This window comes from Ovis aries, chromosome 1 (assembly GCF_016772045.2).
Source record: "Ovis aries strain OAR_USU_Benz2616 breed Rambouillet chromosome 1, ARS-UI_Ramb_v3.0, whole genome shotgun sequence".
NCBI classification, from domain to species: Eukaryota; Metazoa; Chordata; class Mammalia; order Artiodactyla; family Bovidae; genus Ovis; species Ovis aries.
The window spans coordinates 142,019,234-142,038,101 of NC_056054.1; the positions used below are offsets into that span (position 1 = coordinate 142,019,234).

At 34.1% G+C, this 18,868-nt stretch overlaps 1 protein-coding gene across 18 annotated transcripts in view; it reads right to left on the reverse strand.

The window, feature by feature from the left end:
• USP25 (ubiquitin specific peptidase 25) overlaps nt 1-18,868 on the reverse strand; it is a 167,819-nt gene that overhangs the window by 45,892 nt on the left and 103,059 nt on the right. For 10 of the 18 annotated variants that reach the window (XM_060416275.1, XM_004002822.6, XM_042230132.2 and 7 more), the window contains 5 exons: nt 17,050-17,120; nt 16,140-16,368; nt 14,501-14,701; nt 5,997-6,136; nt 616-729 (listed from right to left, as the gene is read on the reverse strand). In XM_060416275.1, coding sequence (XP_060272258.1) covers nt 616-729; nt 5,997-6,136; nt 14,501-14,701; nt 16,140-16,368; nt 17,050-17,120 — 755 coding nt within the window. The remainder of the gene's footprint in view (nt 1-615; nt 730-5,996; nt 6,137-14,500; nt 14,702-16,139; nt 16,369-17,049; nt 17,121-18,868) is intronic. The other 8 variants (XM_004002820.6, XM_042230164.2, XM_060416280.1 and 5 more) reach the window with 1 other exon arrangement.

Below are 18,868 nucleotides of genomic sequence, written 5' to 3' on the forward strand. Positions count from 1 at the left end.
ACAAAATACTGGTAGGTATTTAGCAATGCTGATGAATTATTCAGTTTAGTCACACAGAGGTTGGGGAAAGAAAGAAAACCAAACCAACCCCAGTCTGCTAAACTGCAGGCAGTCTCCTGCACTGCAGGCGAATTCTTTACTAACTGACACCCCAGGGAAGCCTATCTATTTACTAATATACACCAAATCAGACTGTAGGGTCTTCTGGTAGGAAATAGTGGGCAAAGTATAGTAATTGATACTTCGAGCAAAACAGGAAAGGAAAATAAAAATTTTAAGTGCTCAAAAAATTTTTTGCTATTTAATTAAACAAACATGATTAAAACTTACCAACCTGAGAGTAAACAAATTCTGTGTGTGAACAAAGGAATTAACTCTTGCAATACAAAATTATTCTTTTTGCCAAATTCATAAGCTTTCTAGTTAAATTTTCACTTGAAATTCAAAGTATTTAATACTGTTAGCAATTGGTAAGGTAATTTCAGACCGTGGGTGGCAAAGCTGTAGGTTATGCGGCCATAGACACAGTGTAAGGGTGCAGGCATGCCCAAAGCACTTGCATTCACACAGCAAAAGAACAGGTGGAAACAGTGCCAAGGGCTACAGTGAAGGTACCTCATCATCATAACCCCCCTCCTTTGACTCAATCATAAATGTCCCTACATGAGGAATCTCCACCTCTACAACTTGCTGCTTAGAAGGTGGCTGGCTTGTGGTATTTTCAGGTTTCTGCAGAAAAAAATCATTAGTGTGAACATTAGAAAAGAGAACAATGGAAGCACTCAATTTAAGTGCATAGACTCTTGAGCCTTTTAAAATACCTGTATTTGTTTAGTACGAAATAAAACCATCTAAAGCTGAACATCAAAGCAAATGCATTAATTCAGTAACAACACAAGATCTCTAGCTTTTGCTTTGCATCTCAAATATTAAATTTAAACATTTTTTTTTTCTCACAGAGTACCTTGTATATTCCAAATTTGTAGAAACAGTTAATACTGAAGTTGGATATCCTACTGCTGTTTTTATTGGTGAAAGATTTATTTATTTTTAATTCTAATAACTCTATACAGCCTTTTTTTTTTTTAAAATATTTTCATCAAAATAAGACTTCCTTCGACCCCAGGAGAATTTGTAAGTTTTCCTTCTGATGATTTTACCTTCTATCCTTTCTAGTAACTAATTATATTGCCACTTAATATCCATAATCTATTGTGCCTAACTCACTAGCACCTGGTATATTTACATCATGAGTTCTCAATGAATTCTTGTTTTTGGAAATGCTGCTAGAAAGTGATATCAATTTTTAACAACTCAGATTTGTTTTTTTGTTAAATTCTATGAACTTCACTAAACCAATGGAGTGGAAGCCAGTGTAAAATCCAGAAAGTCCACTCAAAGACACTAATATGGTTCATTCAAAAAACTGTTCAGATTTCACAAGGACCCTTTTTTACTGAATAGATGACTACCATATTCACTATTTATCTACAAACAAATTTCAAAAATACTTAAGGTGCTTGAAAGCAGATTGCTTAAATAACTTCAAATTGCACCTTTAAAATTTTCCTAAGCAAAAATCAACTTAGTTTTGACACTAAATAAACAGAAAACTTTAATGAAAACGGAGTGGTCTTACTGCAGTTTAAAATATGGGTAAATTTTAAAATATGAAGATTTTCTGACTTTTTCAAAGTATATATGCAGAAAAAGTTTAATTAAACAATAAAACAAGAACAGCGGCCAAGACTAGCCTATTTTTTTGAAAGAAATGCTATTTTTAACCATGACATTTTCAGGAAAGTTTTCCTTTGCTGTGTTTGAGTCTTTGACTTTTTAAGACAATATAACCAACCTGCATGGTTGTCATGATCAGGACAGAGGATTCAGCTAACCCAAAATCCGATACACTAATTATTATTCTATAAATGATAGAAATTATAAATATTATACTATTATGCTTCTTGGAATTGCTTATATTTGAATAATTTTAACTCAATATACTAACACATATTCTACAGAGGTAAGCTTGGTCCATGATATTTAATTAAGAATTAATTGAGAGAGAAAAAATAATAAAAATATAATTAAGGGAAAAAATATTGTCCTAGGTTTCCAGTCACAAGAGTGAAATATAAACAGGTAAACTAGGAAATTTGTCTGGACTTTTGGTGAAAAATTTCTCACAAGCAAACCAATTCAAACCAATAATATATTAAGAATAATAAATATAAATTTAGGAAAGTATCAACCAGGAAATGCACTCCTTAGAATACTGATCCTTACACAACAATATATTTCCTTTGAAAAAAATAATTGCACTTAGGGAAAGTAAATGTTTTATAAACCTTTCCAGTTACCACAAAACAGTTTAAACAGCATATTATTAATTATTTGGGTGAAAGTTGAAAAAAGGAAGCAGCTTTGGGCACACATTCTGTAGTATTTCTCATCAAGCCTAGATATCTTAAATTACCATAAAATTTTTCATATGAAGAATTTTAGGGTTCATTGAAGTAAAGTACAAGGATATTTAGGAGCTTCCCCAATGGCTCAGCAGTAAAGAATCAGCCTGCAATGCAGGAGCCCCAGGAAATGTGGGTTCAATCCCTGGATCAGGAAGATCCCCTGGAGGAGGGCACAGCAACCCACTCCAGTATTCTTGCCTGGAGAATCCCACGGACAGGAGCTTGGTGGACTATAGTCCATAGGGTCGCAAAGAGTCGGATACAACTGAAGAGACTGAGCATGCATGCCTAAGGATATCTTTTCCTATTATGGTCACATGCTCTATGAATACCTTAATAAAGGCTGAACTTAACAGAGGTTAAAAATAAATTTCTCAGTTAATAAGATGCAAAAATAATTAGATCACAAAGACTTTAAGCAATTGCCTGAAATCTATTGAATACCCGATTTGTTAAAAAAAAAAAGTGGTCCCATAAAAGTGTGATTAGGAAGTTATAGAACAGTCTTTGGGGTTCTGTGGGAGAGGGAGAGGTGGGATGATTTGGCAGAATGGAATTGAAACATGTATGATATATATGAAACGAATCGCCAGTCTAGGTTCGATGCAGGATACAGGATGCTCGGGGGTGGTGCACTGGGATGACCCAGAGGGATGGTGGGAGGAGGGTTCAGGATTGGGAACACGTGGCAGATTCATGTTGATGTATGGCAAAACCAATACAATATTGTAAAGTAATTAGCCTCCAATTAAAATAAATAAATTTAAATTAAAAAAATAAAACCATTGCTTTTTCAAAAAAAAAAGAAAGTTATATATTTTCAACCCCTTTGGATTCCTCAATATGCTCACAGCTTTTAACCTAATAACTCCACTATGGAAATGTAAAGAAATAACCAAAAATATAGAAGTTTCATTTTTAGCAGTCTTTTTAAAATCATGTAAAAGTAGAAATAAATATATAAGAAGGGAATGAGTAAGTAAATAAGAATTTGATCACTCAATGAATTATTATTAAGCCATTAAACATTTTTTACAAAGAATCTGCAACATGGGGAAAGTTGTTTAGTGACAGAAATATTAAAATATAAAACTGTATATATAGTATTAAATCAACTACAAAAATAAATCATAAATCTGTATATAAAAATAAGAATGAAAGAAAACATACTAACTTATTGAGTGATTAACTTTAGGTTGGGGAACTATGCATGATTCTTAGTCTACTTGTTTGTATTTTTAAATTTTCTAAAATATTTCATCCAAAATTAGAGATTTTCTTCTAAAAAGCAAGCTGTCTAAATATCTGGAGAGTATCTCTTTATGGCTTCTGTGATTCTAAGCTTCTCAGGAAATTTTTCTTACACTAACATCAAAATTTTATATACTGTACATTTGTGAAATGGTTAGGATTTAAGTAACAGAAGGAAATAAAGAGCTACTTAAGGTCATACTATATGCTAGGCACTTAAAAAATGATCTTAATTCATCCCATAATCACCTCCATTTTATATTTTAAAAAAACTGAGGTTTAGAAAAATGAAGCAACTTACTCAAGTTTGCATAGATTGAAGGAAATAAAACTAACATTCAAAACCCTAGGACTATTTAATCCCCAAAGCTAAAGACTCTGCAAGTTACTTTCTTTGCTGTTATTCAGTCGCTAAGACATGCCTGAGTCTTTGCGACCCCGTGGACTGCAGCATGCCCAGGCTTCCCAGTCCTTCACTATCTCAGAGTTTGCTCAGATTCATGTCCAACAAGTCGATGATGCCATCCCACCACCTCATCCTCTGCTGCCCTTAGTTTCTAAGGCATGCCTTTAAATGAGAAAACCTAGTGATTTTAATGATCCTAAACAACTGGCCATGAGACCAGGAAACAATGGTCATACTCATGATCAACATACTCTGGTGCAGGATCAATCCTCTGGTGCAGGATTTATACAGACAATGGGACCAACTGTTGGTTTACTCCAGAAGATAAGCCAAATTGAAAAATATTTATGCTAGCTAATCTATTTTCTCAATGCCACCCTTTTTCGACTAAAGGTGAAGCAATAGGCTGCTACCTTATAAGATATTAACCATATGAATAAACTATCTAACTTTAAGTGCTAATTTCTATAAATTTAAACTGCACCTGATTAGCCAAACTAAAAAAAACACCAAAAAAAGCACAAAAAACCATGATTCTACATTAAGCTAAGTAATCTTTCCACTTTTTTGATATTAGTTAAAAGGATGAAACTTATCAACCATAATGTAAATGCTAACAAATAAAAATCCTAACTAGCAAAAGCCCTAGCAAAATATGTTTTTATATCTGACAAAATTATTTCTCCCTTGTATTTACTCCTGTGCTTTTTCTTCCTTCCTAAGGTGTCCTCTTCTATCATTCACCCAGATCTACTCAAAGAAGTATTTTTCAGGAAGTGCTTTAGAGTGACCAGTTCCTCAAGTTTTTTATAGTCTCTAGGGTATTTGAAGAATTTGGAATAATAATAAAAAACTATTGTTTTTTATGGTAAGAAGATATGTAATCAAACTTTTTCAAAAAAGAAACTAAATTTAAAAATAATTTATCGATATCACTTTGTTCAGCAAGATATAATTAAAAGACTACCCTATTAATGGAACATTTTGGTTAATATGGCCTTATAATATTAAAGACCACACTGTAATTAGAGGGTTACTGTTGAGATTAAGTTCAGTAAGTAGAAATTATGTGTTGAAGTGTCCTCTTTTCTTTAGTTCTCTGGGTGAGCATCTTTAAATCCTAAAATTAGCTACCCTGAAACCTACATTAGAGCTGTTTGTGCTCACTAATAAAATAAAAAATAAATACCTATAGCAACTGAATGGTCTTACAGTATGAAATCCTTGACACATCTCTCAGAATATCATATTTTCTGAAACATAATACAATACTAATATGTTCAACTTACTGTTATTAAAAGATACAGCTGAATACTTGAAAATTACACTAAAGGAGGTTAATGATGACAATCTGACACAGGGCACTTGAACTACGTATAAACTGTTTTATAATATCATATTAATCCTGCTAATATTACTCTAACCTAGATTACTATCTAGAATTTTGTTAAACATAGTCCATGGAGCAATGAAAACTATACCCTACATTCCCAACTATCCTAACGTAAGACTAAATACGGAAGGCAGGGTGGGAGGGAGGTAGAGGGGAAAGAAAAATAATGTTAACCTCCGTACCTCTCTTTAGAAGTTCCAAATCAAATGACCAGTTTGGCCTATGATTATAATTTTTCATAATTCTCTAACAGGAAGATAAAAACGGTTTTCTTTAAAAGAAGCGTTTAAAAAGTTATAGCTGAGGACATTACAACCTGGCAGTTTGGTGACACCTACAACCACTCATCATGTTCACGGCAGAATCATCCCTTGGCCAGGTCTCTCCTGACTCCCAGACAGGTCACTCTCCTTACACAGCTAAGAAATCTCGTGAACATGGATGGGTATGCTCAGAGAGCTAAAAGAAAAATTCTTACCGACTGCAAAACTGTTTCAGGACTTTTATCTTCATGCTCATGTGATGCCTTGGTAATTATTCGAATGGTTTCTTCTTTCAAGTGCTTTGAGAAATCACTTCTTGATGGCTGCTCTAGATATTCTGGTTCTCCTGCTTGTGCTTCATGAGAAAAGAATCAATTGTATATCTAATATAAATCAGTGAGTCTAGACTAAGATGAATTTCTTATTTACTTCTCATTTGAAGTCATACATTAATTTTACTTTATTGACTCTAAAGTAATACATGCTTCAAACAACGGCACTTCCTCCTCCATAGTTTACCAAAAGGAAAGAATCAAATCTCAGATAAGTCAAATAATTACTGAAGAAAGCACTCATTATAGTTTATGCTAAGAAATTTACTGTAAGTTTTTTGTTGTTGTTGTTAGGACAAGCATCAAAATCTCACTTTGGGTCATCACAGCACCGGGTTGAGCTCCCTGTCATACAACAGCTTCCTAGCTATCTATTTCATACATGGTAATGTATGTTTCAGTGCTACTCTCTCAATTCATCTCACCCTTCCTTCCCTGCTGGTCCACGAGCCTGTGTGGGATGGGGGTGGGGGGTGGGAGGGAGGTTCAAGAGGGAAGGGAAGCATGTATACTTAGGGCTGATTCACGCTGCTGTACAGTGGAAACCAACACAACATTGTAAAGCAATTATCCTCCAGTTAAAAATAAATTAGAAAATAAAACTGTGAAACCTTAAAAAAAAAACAAATCTCACTTTAGAAAATCACTAGCATTCTACCAAAGAACAAGGGAGCGGGGGATTGTACAAGAATCCTGGTCTGAGTTTCCACAGAGAGCACAGTAGCTGTTTTTCTGGCCACAGTATTATTTTTCATACTTACTTAACAAAATCCTAACCATGAATGAACCCAGCCTTCTATCTTTTCTGAACCTGTTCCTGATAGTTCCAGGACCAATATAAACTCAAGAATTCAAATACTTCTGGGAAGAATTCCTAAAATTATACCTACTGTCTATGTTCTGAGTTCTAAATCCATAGATGCAACAATGTACTCTGAATGTTCACTAGATATTTAACAGACAAGCCCAATATTTATCCTTATGCAACCTATGAGGCTTTATATAAGTGGGCCTCTGCCTGTCTCTCTATCACCTGGTGTCCTTTGCTCAAAAAGAAACACATACTAGCCTTTTTTCAGTTTATCCAATACATCAGAGAAGAGGCTAACTGTCCAACTTCTGGATCTTTCCTCATTTTCTTCCCTTTGACTGGTCAACAACTCTCACTCCTCCACCGAATAACTTCAATATATCCTTTTGCTTAAATGCTGTTTCTGCATAGAAGTATTGCCAATGACTCCGTTTCTAGGGCAGGGCTGCTCAGCCTCAGCACTACTGACATTTTAGGTCAGATGATTCTAGTGTGGAGGGCTTTCCTGTGTACCCACTAAATACTAGTAGTACTGACTCCCTCTCTCAGCTGTGACAACCAGAAATGTCTCCAGTACTGTCAAATGCCCTCTGAAGGTCAAAATCACTCCCAGACAAGAATTACTGCTCTACACTAACTTATACTTTCATTTTAATAGCACTTTCCCACAATTATAGCTTCATTACTGTTATTTGTTTCAAGCCGATTCCCTGCGATTCTGTAAGAATCTCAAGAGCAGGGGTGTTATCTCCCTTTTGTATTCCTATTTCTTCCACACCGAGCTTATAATAAGCACACAATAATTTAATGAAACAAATGAATTAATAAACTAATGAAAGGGTAAAAGGAGTAAGAATGTACTCTAAAATATTGCACAGTGTTACTGGGATAGGTTGAGTTCCTGCTCAACCAACTGGTGGGAAACAACAGGACTACTGTCATCCTTTCCAATATCTGATTAATCTAAAACCTTTCTTAAAGTGAAATATTATTAAAAAAGAAATACTATAATTTCAACATAGATGCACGAGTATTCATTCATCCACTGAATTTTAATTAAGTGTCTATGTAGGCACTAGGCTAGGCACTGCGACTCAGTGTTAACAAAGTGGCCAGTCCCGTCCCCATGAAATTTATAGTTAACTATGGAAAAATTTATTAACCAAAGAATTACACGTATGAATTCTGATATCATCATAATACATTATAGGAATAAAATGGAGCAAGGGTAACTTAAGATTATGGGGTATAAGATAAACTAACGTTTCAGTTGAAACATAATGAATTAGGTGGAAGAATGAATAGCCCATGAAGTGAGCACGAATTCAATCCGAAAGGCTTCTAGTGTGGTCAAATAGACTATAGTGTAAGAGGCGAGAAATGGCAAGAGATGATGTAGACAGGGATAAAATGGGGGCCTTTCAGTCATGAAAGTTTTAACGGCAAAAGGAAGTGGATAAACATTCTAAATACAATGAAAACACGCTGAGTTTAAAGAAAATTATTCTGACTACATTGTTAAGAAAAGATTAGAGAATAAAGTAAAACTAGAAGTCAGTAAAAGTACTAAAACAGCAACATAAGCTCTTTATCTTGCTTATAGAGCAATATTAGCAAGAAATGACTGTGCTTTTGGATAAGAGACAGTGAGAATTTGTTAGATTCAAGATACATTTTAGACATAATGGTGTGGAGACTGATATGCAGATGTCTTATATTTCGGATATGAGTCATTAGGATAATGGAAGTGAAATACACTCTGACAAGGAAAACTAAAGGAAGAAATGATTACCATGTTTGTCACAGGAAAAGAAGTCCAAAAGAAGCTAAATGTCTCATTTCTAGACTTCCTAAGAACTGCAATGTTCTTTCAGTGTGCCCGTATGATAAAGTTAAGAAAATCTCAACCACTACAACTCCAGTTTAGCAGAGCTTCTGCTTCCTGAAGGTTTCATGATTAAGTGGCTTAAGTCAGCTATTTTAGGCCTTAACAGAGACAAACTTCTTGTTGCTAAAGCTTACATTACTTGCGTTTTCCCCCTCTGTCTCTTCTCATTGTAACAGATAAAACATCAATGCTTGACAGTAGGATGTGAGCTTAATGCAATGTGGGTCAAAAAATTTATCTGCTAAGGCACTGGGCTAAGCCAGGGAAATCTGAACAATGTAGGTATATAAAGCTCTTAAGAGCAAAAGTAATTTTATCTGATCAACACAGTCAAATATACGTCGGTCCCCAGGATTAAGGTTTTCTTCCTCATAGGGATTTGAGTCCAAAAACCTTATGTGATGCTGAATGATTCTGCCTAAATGTCATACAAAACTATTTCCTCTAGAATTTTCTCTATGCAAATATCTTCCATGGAACTTGTATGAGTGGTGCTGTCATCACAGTAGGTGAACCTACAAGGATTCAAGTTCTGGGAGTCTGGAAACAAAAATCCAAACTTCATTCTCAACATGTTTGATGAGCATGTGACATTTTCAGTACTATGCTGCTGCTGCTGCTAAGTCACTTCAGTCGTGTCTGACTCTGTGCAACCCCATAGACTGCAGCCTATCAGGCTCCGCTGTCCCTGGGATTCTCCAGGCAAGAACACTGGAGCGGGTTGCCATTTTCTTCTCCAATGCATGAAAGTGAAAAGTGAAAGTGAAGTCACTCAGTCGTGTCCAACTCTCAGTGACCCCATGGACTGCAGCCTACCAGGCTCCTCCGTCCATGGGATTTTCCAGGCAAGAGTACTGGAGTGGGGTGCCATTGCCTTCTCCGAGTACTACGCTAGGTATTAATAATGTTAAGAAAAAATGACATAAGATTTACTCACTTTCAGGAACTCTCAACAAAATCACAGAAATGTATACTCCATTACAATACAAAGTGCTAAATGCTGTAACAGACTTATGTACAAGGTCCTAGAGAAGCACTATGGACCCATACACACACTTGGAAAGATGTTGCATGCTAAGAAATACTTCCTAGAAGAAATGCCAACTGAGCTAAGTCTTGAAGGATTTGTAGAGAAGATTATCTTGGAGATGAGAAAGATGATTCCAGGCAGAAGGAATAGCATAAACAAAGGTACTGTAAGGACAGATAAAAGATTAATAAATACCTTGCTACTGATGGGCCTTAAAACAGTAAGCAAGGCAAAATATAACTTTGGTACTGAGAATAGACTGGGACTAGAATAGGGGGAAAAAGACAATAGTTTCTACAGGGGTAATTAGGGAGATTCATAAAGATTTGGGGCTATTAGGGAAGTCTTAAAAGTGGACAAAGTTTCAAGAATAGTGAGGATAAGAGGACATTTTTCAAATGAGGGATACTTCATGAGAAAAACCATAATGACAGGAAAAGACCCTACAAGCAAGAGTGATAGGGAACAACCTGGTTTAGATGAAACATGTTTACAGAATAGTGGCCTTGGAAGAATTACAAGGGATTCAGATTTAATAGAAGGTAAAATAAAAAAGAAAAGAGGTTTTAACTTTATTTTGTCAAACCAGAAGAGTAAAAGATATGTTCACCAGAACAAACAAAATAACCAGAGGAGGAAAATAGAAAGCTCATTCCACTACCCAGAGAAAAATACTTAAAGAGCACTGCTTCAAAGAACAGCAGTCCATTTTCCTTACAGAAATGCATTTAAAGTCAATAATTCCCCCAAAGCAGTCTATAAAAAGACATGCTAGGCTGGCTAGAATATCAGGGAAACTTTTAAAGGCTTCAGATTCCTAGGTAGCACCACAAACTGAATTCTCAGGAATGTGGGAGGTGTAGGCTTAGGAACCAAAGTGAAACCTACAGTTTATCTAAGAAAAAGCCATAACAGCACCACATATTTTTGACTTTCTTCCTAACGTATAGCTATTTGGGCTAACCTTTTAAAATGGCTGCACTCCCATACACTGAAGATCACCTCTAGGAAACTCATTATTGCAATTTCCAAAGGAAATGAAATCAAACCAGAAAACATTTAAGGGGCATTGATCATGTGTCATGTATTATACTACATTGTGGAGATTTAAATAAAAACATGACTTGGTCCCTGCTTTAAAGGAACTTAAAATACTGATGCTACTGAAAATATCCTGAAAATACTGAGAATATTGTCCACTCTACCAGATCTTACTCTCAGGAACCAACTGTAATTTTCTGGAATATCAACTTATTTTTGACTTGTAGACCATTTTTACTTCATTTTTTCTACCCTTATTTTTTGGTTTCAGTTTATTTTTTGCTTTTAAAATCTGAGTATGCCATATAGATATACAGTAAGGACTTCCAATAGTTTCTGAGTAAGATATGAGAAACACAAGCAAAATAATAATTCAAGCAAAGTTCCCTCTCCCTCAGAATACAGTTTTATTCATATAGCCTAGAGCCATGATGCTTAACCAGAGGTACACTCAGAATTATCTGAACATCTTTTAAAAAATATATACTCTGGACCCTTCCTCCACAGATACTGATCCCAATAAGTCTCAGATGGTATGTCCTCAGAAACAGTCTCCCAGGTACTCCTGATATATATACCAGTAGTAAAGAACTGCTGGCTAAATCTCTAAAGATAAGTGTTAAGGTAAATTTTCTTTTGCAGATTAAGAGGTAGTGTGATATGGATTGAAGAATACTTTCCTATCACTTATTACTTAGTTTCAATAAGACAATGAATCATGCTGAAGAAGTGACGCCTATGGATTTTTTTGGTTATCTGTTAGCAAAAGAGGAACAAATACTCATTTAATTAATGCAATATAAATTAATATTCTTATTTGGAATATCATTCTGAAGAAACTAGATTTTAATGGTTCTTAGATTTTAACTTTATTGAAAAGATTTTCAGGAAGAGAAGAAAAATCACTCTGACGGATTTTATGAAGAAGATCTCCTTTTATTACTTCCACTAGTCACTCATAATCCTAATGTACACCTGAGAGATAAATACAGGTTCTCTATGATATTATGAAAATATTATATCAAATTAAATTATTTGAAAACTGTAGGGAAAAATAGGAAAAAGAATGGCATGGGCATTAAAGTAAAATTTCTCTGCTAATAAAAGGAGATAAGTAATTCCAAGGAACAATAGAATAGATTCTCTTATTCAGTTGTGTATGTTAAATTGTCCTGCAATGGAAGAAAGATTTCTTAATGTGATATGTAAGATAAGATAGTGGTAGAAATCAATTTTTAATCAATAATCTCACACACATCCCAAACTTATAGATTTACAATATTCTATTTCTATTAACTCAAAGTGCCTATTTCTAGTAATTCTATAGAGGACACACAGTTTTTTACTGAGGCAGTACCGTCACTGCCTTCTAAAAACTCAGTCCTGAACATAACTATCATAACAGTTACATGTGAACTGACCTTTACCATCTCTTTATTTTTAAGTTATTCTAGCTCCTCTCAGCTGCATCTCTCTTCAAGTTTTTTTTTTTTAATACTAAAAAGAGACATGAACGTACCTGCACAACGCCCACTGCTCCATTTTTTAAAACGTATAAAACAGGATATAAAGTGTGTAACAGGAAGCACTCATCAGAATAAAAAGGATATGGAGCATATAGATGTGGCCTTTTCATACAGAGGGAATATAACAAATGTAAATGATGGGGAAAAGCTGGCAAGTCCTGTCAGATACAAATATTATGGGGAATATGTCTTAGTTTAACTTAGTAAAAATAAAATGTGTTAAGTCTGTAAATTTAGATACTCTTGTGAGAAACAGAAAAGATGAAAAGCAGACTGTATAGAATTTAATGTTGTGATGCTACAAAATATAAGCGAACCAAGAATAACAGGGTTGGAGCTTGGCCAGTGACTAGAGGATTCACCTTCATCTGAGTGCTCAGGTGCCACTAACGTTTACGCCATTTATGCAGTCCTGTCTTCCCACCAATACAAACAGTCACAAGCAAATAGAGGTGTAAAAAATTAAGTGAAGAATAACAGAGTAGCTCCATCTTGGGGTAAGTTCTAGGGAGTAATCTGGAAGCAGATTTACCCCCTTTCATAAGGGACGAAATCACAAAGAGATGGAACTAACTCAAAAATGACAGGAAGTAATTTGGAAGCAGATTTACTCCCTTTCATAAGGGACGAAATCACAAAGAGATGGAACTAACTCAAAAATGACAGGAACTATAACAAGTTTACTAGAGTTATTTGAACTCAGAAACCTCTTGATAGCTACTGAGCTATTTTATTTCCTACTAACATGGACAAGGTTACTATAATGAAACTGCACTGTTGTAAAACTATAGAGTTTTGCCTGCTCTACACATTGGCCTTTGATGTACGTGAAGAAGGTGCAGTCCTTGTCTGGTATGGCTCACCAAAGTCTACAATGGTGGTACTGAAAGACACTGTACTGCATACTGCATTTATGTATCAATAAGGCAGTATAATACTGTTTTCATAGTCTTTTAAAAATGCTGACTCAATGCTGCTTAAAATCAAGATCTAGGACTCAACTATTCAATTTGCATGAAAACAAGTTACAAGTCTGGAAAGATTTGTGCATACCTATACATCAGTCAACACAACATACTATAGTCTTACAGATCTCAGTGAAAGAATAAATTCGTCTAAAGTTGAAAGGAGAATGCTAAAATTTATCTAGGTAAAGGTGCATAGGAATCTGTCTGTAAAAGACAAAATTAAACAAACACCGAGAACGCTTTCTTACAAAATAAAAACAAAACACACAAACCTTACAAAAAAGGGTGATTCAAAATGATCCACTGAGAGTAAATTAAAAAAAAAAAAAGGGGGAGAGACAAATGAGTTTAAGGAAAAGATCTAATTTATCTCTTCTCATTTCCCTAACCACTAAACAGAAACAGTACCTTCTTTACAATACAAAATGTCATCTTAAATTATATTCACAACTTAATCATAAGATCAATCTTAGAAAAAATCATTGGCCACTGTATTTTCAATTGTGAAAGAATGTATTTTATTTTTGTAGTCCTTAATATTTTATTGATTTCACCAGCTAATAATTATAGAATTGTTAAAATATTTATATTTTTATATACTTCTCATTTGTTTTATAGATTACACAGATGTTCTTCACTTGGAATATATTAAAAATTTAGTTGCTGCTAATTTGTCTTTTATGAATTCTGAAAAGAATCAAATAAATACTCTACATTAACCAATACTATTTACCAGTAGTGTTATTTTGCTTAAATATGAAATGAATAGAGTGCATCCTCTTGAAAGCTTTAGTGAATTGGCAGTTTCATAGTTTTTCTAGGTATCTTGCCAAGAAAAGTCAATCAAAGTAGGTAACATACATAGATGGAGAGTTAGCAGAATCATCTCATTCAGCTTAAAAATGGTATATATGTATATATAGTGTTATCTAGCACTATCTGGCAAAGGGGTAAACTAAACTGTTGCCTTTTATCTCTGAATGATGGAATTTCAGATTTTCTAAATTAGAGTCTTCATACTCTAGGATAAGGTTTTTTGCTCTTGCTTTTACAATGAGCATATCTTAATTTTACAATTATCAAGAAATATGAAATTGATAAAATGCAATAAAAATGGACTAACCTGTTGTCACAGAAGACTCAGACTCTCTCAGTTTCTGAGATGCTAGAAGTTTTTCCTGCAAGGCTTTCTGAGCAAGTTGTGCATCCCATTCTTCTAGTTCTTTCTCAAATCGCTGGTTGTCTTCCTCAACAAAATCTCTTAAGTCGGGGGGTAGTGTTTCTATTCCAGCAAGGGCCTGCCCAGTTTCTTTATTAAACTCCTCTGCAAATCATATTTCAAAAACTATTATAAAATTAAGGATTAAAAAAAATGAAAAGCTCAACACAGAAGGTATTTCAAATGTTAAAGTCCAAATTATTACCATCTAGCAAATCAATATTAGCTATATATTAAAAGAAAACTCAAACAAATGCTCAGAAAAGCAAGATGCAAATATGTGATCATCCATTATAGGTAATGTTCTCAGCTTTTATTTTTATTCTGAAGAGTAAAAAAAAAGAAACAAGACATAAAGCCAAAGTTGTTGCTACTCAAACAGTACTACTGACATAGTACTACTTTTTCTACTATAAAATACCAGATACTTGATTATTCATGAAGTAAAACTCGCCACAAAATGAGAAGTAACACATAACCTCAAAGCTCAAAACAGAACTAAAATTCTTTTCCATCTGAAGCAGTTAAGTATAGCAATATATTTATATACAATTTGAAATCTAATCAATATAGCAAAGTTTTTCTTAAAAATCACATACATAGTATCTAACAAGGTTACTCAACCTCTACTACACTCACATAAATTAAATTTTAGCTTTTCAGTCATAAATCCAGCAGGTTTTGCTGAATGGTTAAATACAAAAAGAAAGTTGATTTCTATCAGTCTCAACAAACCTTTATTACATGCTTTCTTTTTTATATGCAAAGTCTATATTAGAATATGAGAAGTAAAAAGATTAAGACCATGTCATAGTATGACATGGTCCCTGTCTGTGAGCAGATCAGAGTGAAGTGGGAAAGGCAAGCCAGCATATAATCCCAGCATAGTAAGTGCCCAATACAAGTATGCTATGAGAAGACAAGAAGGGATACTTTCTGGCAGGTTCAAGGAAAACTTGGCAAAGCAGATGACACATGAATTGAATCTTGAGATGAGCAGGAATTAGGCAAAAGAAGAAATAAGATCATCATTGGCAAACATACAAAGGCATAAGAACATATTGATATAAATACGTGAAATGATTTGGTGTGACCCAAACAAGTTTAAATATCAGTCAAGAATATGAAGTTTGAAATGAAGAGTGGTTATAAATGAATCTGGAGAGACAATTAAAAGCCATATAATAGAGGCTTTACAAGTTAGGTGAAGAAGTTTGAATATGAGTTAATGTGTGATACAGTCATGAAAGGGATTTTAGCAAGCAGAAAAAGTCCAATTTATATTTTATAGTCCAATTTATATTTTATAATAATTATATTTTATAATAGTTAACTTTGAATACAAAATATATCCCAATTCTCAGCCCTGGTCATATTACTTTTCAATTCCAGTTTTCTCACTTACAATAACCCAAAAGCATTTTCCAAATATATCCATCACCTTGAGTAAACTACACTTAACTAATCACACCAGAGACGAGAATCAAATTAAAGAGCTACTTATTTAAAAATATATATTGCCCTATATATTTCATATTCTTACCTTGTATTAAGAATTGTGGTTTGTCATTTATGTACATTAAACAGTATGCACTGGCATTTCTGTAACCACCAAAAGAATCTCTCACTAGCTCTTCCCACGATGATTTTGTTACAGCAATATCATTGTACTTCATCCACCTGTTTTCACGATGATCAAAAATGTATGCCCAGTAGTGCCCGGCATTAGCTTGACCTTCATGAACTAAAACAGCATGTAAACGATAAGGAACCTAAACGTGAAAACAGAGTGAAACTGCAGTTAATACTCCATTATAATCACATCTCATGAAAATCACAAATCATCTGATGCGAGGGTTCCCTTGAGGCATATGTTTTTTAACAAGAGTAAATTAGCTGGGATCAGAGTTTTGAAAAAATTAAACTATGACATAAAAATAGGCAGGGAAGAGGGAGGATAAGCAAACTAAAGACATGTAAAACAGACAGGTGTGTAAATAGGGTGATTTTCAAAACTCTGGAAATATATTTGTTGATTTAAGCTATCTTTAGAATAAAGAATTTGTATAATGAATATTTATACATTTAGCAGATGATTTGCTTAAATTTTCATAATTATAAATAGGTGGGTAAATTCAGCAAAATGGCATATATAAAGAGCCATTATATAACTCTCAGAAATTTAAATGTAACTAAGCCCTTTACCTTCTCACATAATCTTAGTATCCTTAAACAACCATATAATTTCTCCCATATAATTTCTTAAAAATACTGAAACACTTTGAAAAATTTTAATAAATTTTATTACAAAAGAATAAAATGGTAGATAAATACAGAGAATACAAAGAAAAATAATATAAAATAAAAATCTTAAAGTATGAGAATTAAGCTAACATAAAGATAAAATATGTAAATAACTTAGATAATGCTTACTAGCTCAAAATTCAACTTACTTGGATCATAGATTTGTCAGAGTACATTAGCTCAATTGTGCGATGGATTCTAGATATGCTTTCCTGTAAATCTAAGGATAGAAGATGCCATTTAATGATCAAAATCAAGTATGTTTCTACTGAGACTTGTAAGGCAGGGAATAAAGCTTTTCCTATAAATATGCTAGAGGAGTAAGAAAAAGTTTCTAAAACTATTCTTAAAAACATTACTATTCAGAATCTGTATAAAATGAATTCAGTTCTCCTTAATAAAAGATGCAGCACAAATGAGAAATTAAAAACCAAACAAATACGGTTTATTTTAAAAAACGAACTGAGCCAAAAAAACGGTATTTTGTTCAAATTTATAAAAGAAGGTTCCAATGAAAATTAAATACCCCCCCACATATTTGTATAAAACAGGAAAACAATGAAATAATGAAACAAAATAATGTAAACAATGAAACAATGTAAACAATGAAATAAAGTAACTTCATCACATATCACACACACATATACATATATATGTAATTGAATAAAAATCAACTATAATCACCAATGGAAATGAAGTTGTGAGATTCCCATTACCCACTATTTCTACTTCAAGTAGAAATCTATCCTACATAATTACTTAGAGGCGGCGATATATATAGCTATATTACCCATAATTATTTTGTAAAAATTGGAGACAACCTAAATATCTGTCATACAGTATAACCACATTATTCTATGAAGCTATTAAAAAGAATCAAGCAGACAACATCAAAGCCTACCAAAAAAAAAAGAAGTAACTTTAGAACAGGAAAGGCTTATTTTAAAAAAAAAGCTTGACAGAAAATCCAGTAACCATAAACGCAAAGACTCCTCCCCAAATTAAAAAAAAAAAAAATCTATAGTACAGAAACAAAAACAAAAACGAACATAAAGAAAATCAAATGACAAACTGGAAAAACAGTTATCTGCCACCTACACTACAGGTAACAGGTTAATAGGGCTTCCCTGGTAGCTCAGCTAGTAAAGAATCCGCCTGCAATGAAGGAGACCCCAGTTCGATTCCTGGGTCATCAGGAAGATCTCCTGGAGAAGGGACATGCTACCCACTCCAGTATTCTTGGGCTTCCATGGTGCTTCACACAGAAAAGAATCCACCTGCAATGCAGGAGACCTAGGTTCGATCCCTGGGTTAGGAAGATCCCCTGGAGGAGGGCATGGTAACCCACTCCAGTATTCTTGCCTGTAGAATCCCCATGGACAGAGGAGCCTGGCAGTCTATAGTCCATAGGGCTGCAAAGAATCGGACACAACTGAGCAACTAAGCACAGCACAACAAGCTAATATTCACAACATTTAAGTTTCTATTAAGCAAGAAGATAAACCATTCAATATAAAAATTGGATAAATTTCATAAATATATTAAAAAACAGAATTTCACTCATGATTAATGAAATTGAAATCAGGACACTGTAATACCATTTTCATTTCAATTATCAGACTACCACAAATTAAAAGGTACCCAGGGCTAGGGAGAATACTGGGAAACAGGGTGTCTCACACAAAATTAGTGAGACTCTAAACTGGTTCATTGCTTGGAGCAGGTGGGAATCTTTTATACCTGAGCCATAGGTCCAAAACCATATGACACGTCTCTCAAGTTCCTCAATTTAAAATGACCAGAAGTGGACTCATCATATTCCTACTTCCTTCCCCAAGGTGGAGGCGACCCACCATTCTGCCCTTTTCCACAGTACATTCTATCCATTTAGTTATCGATACCACCATGAGGAACTGAGGGAATCAACCCTGATACCCCTCTGTCTCTCACCTCTAGTCAAGGACCCAC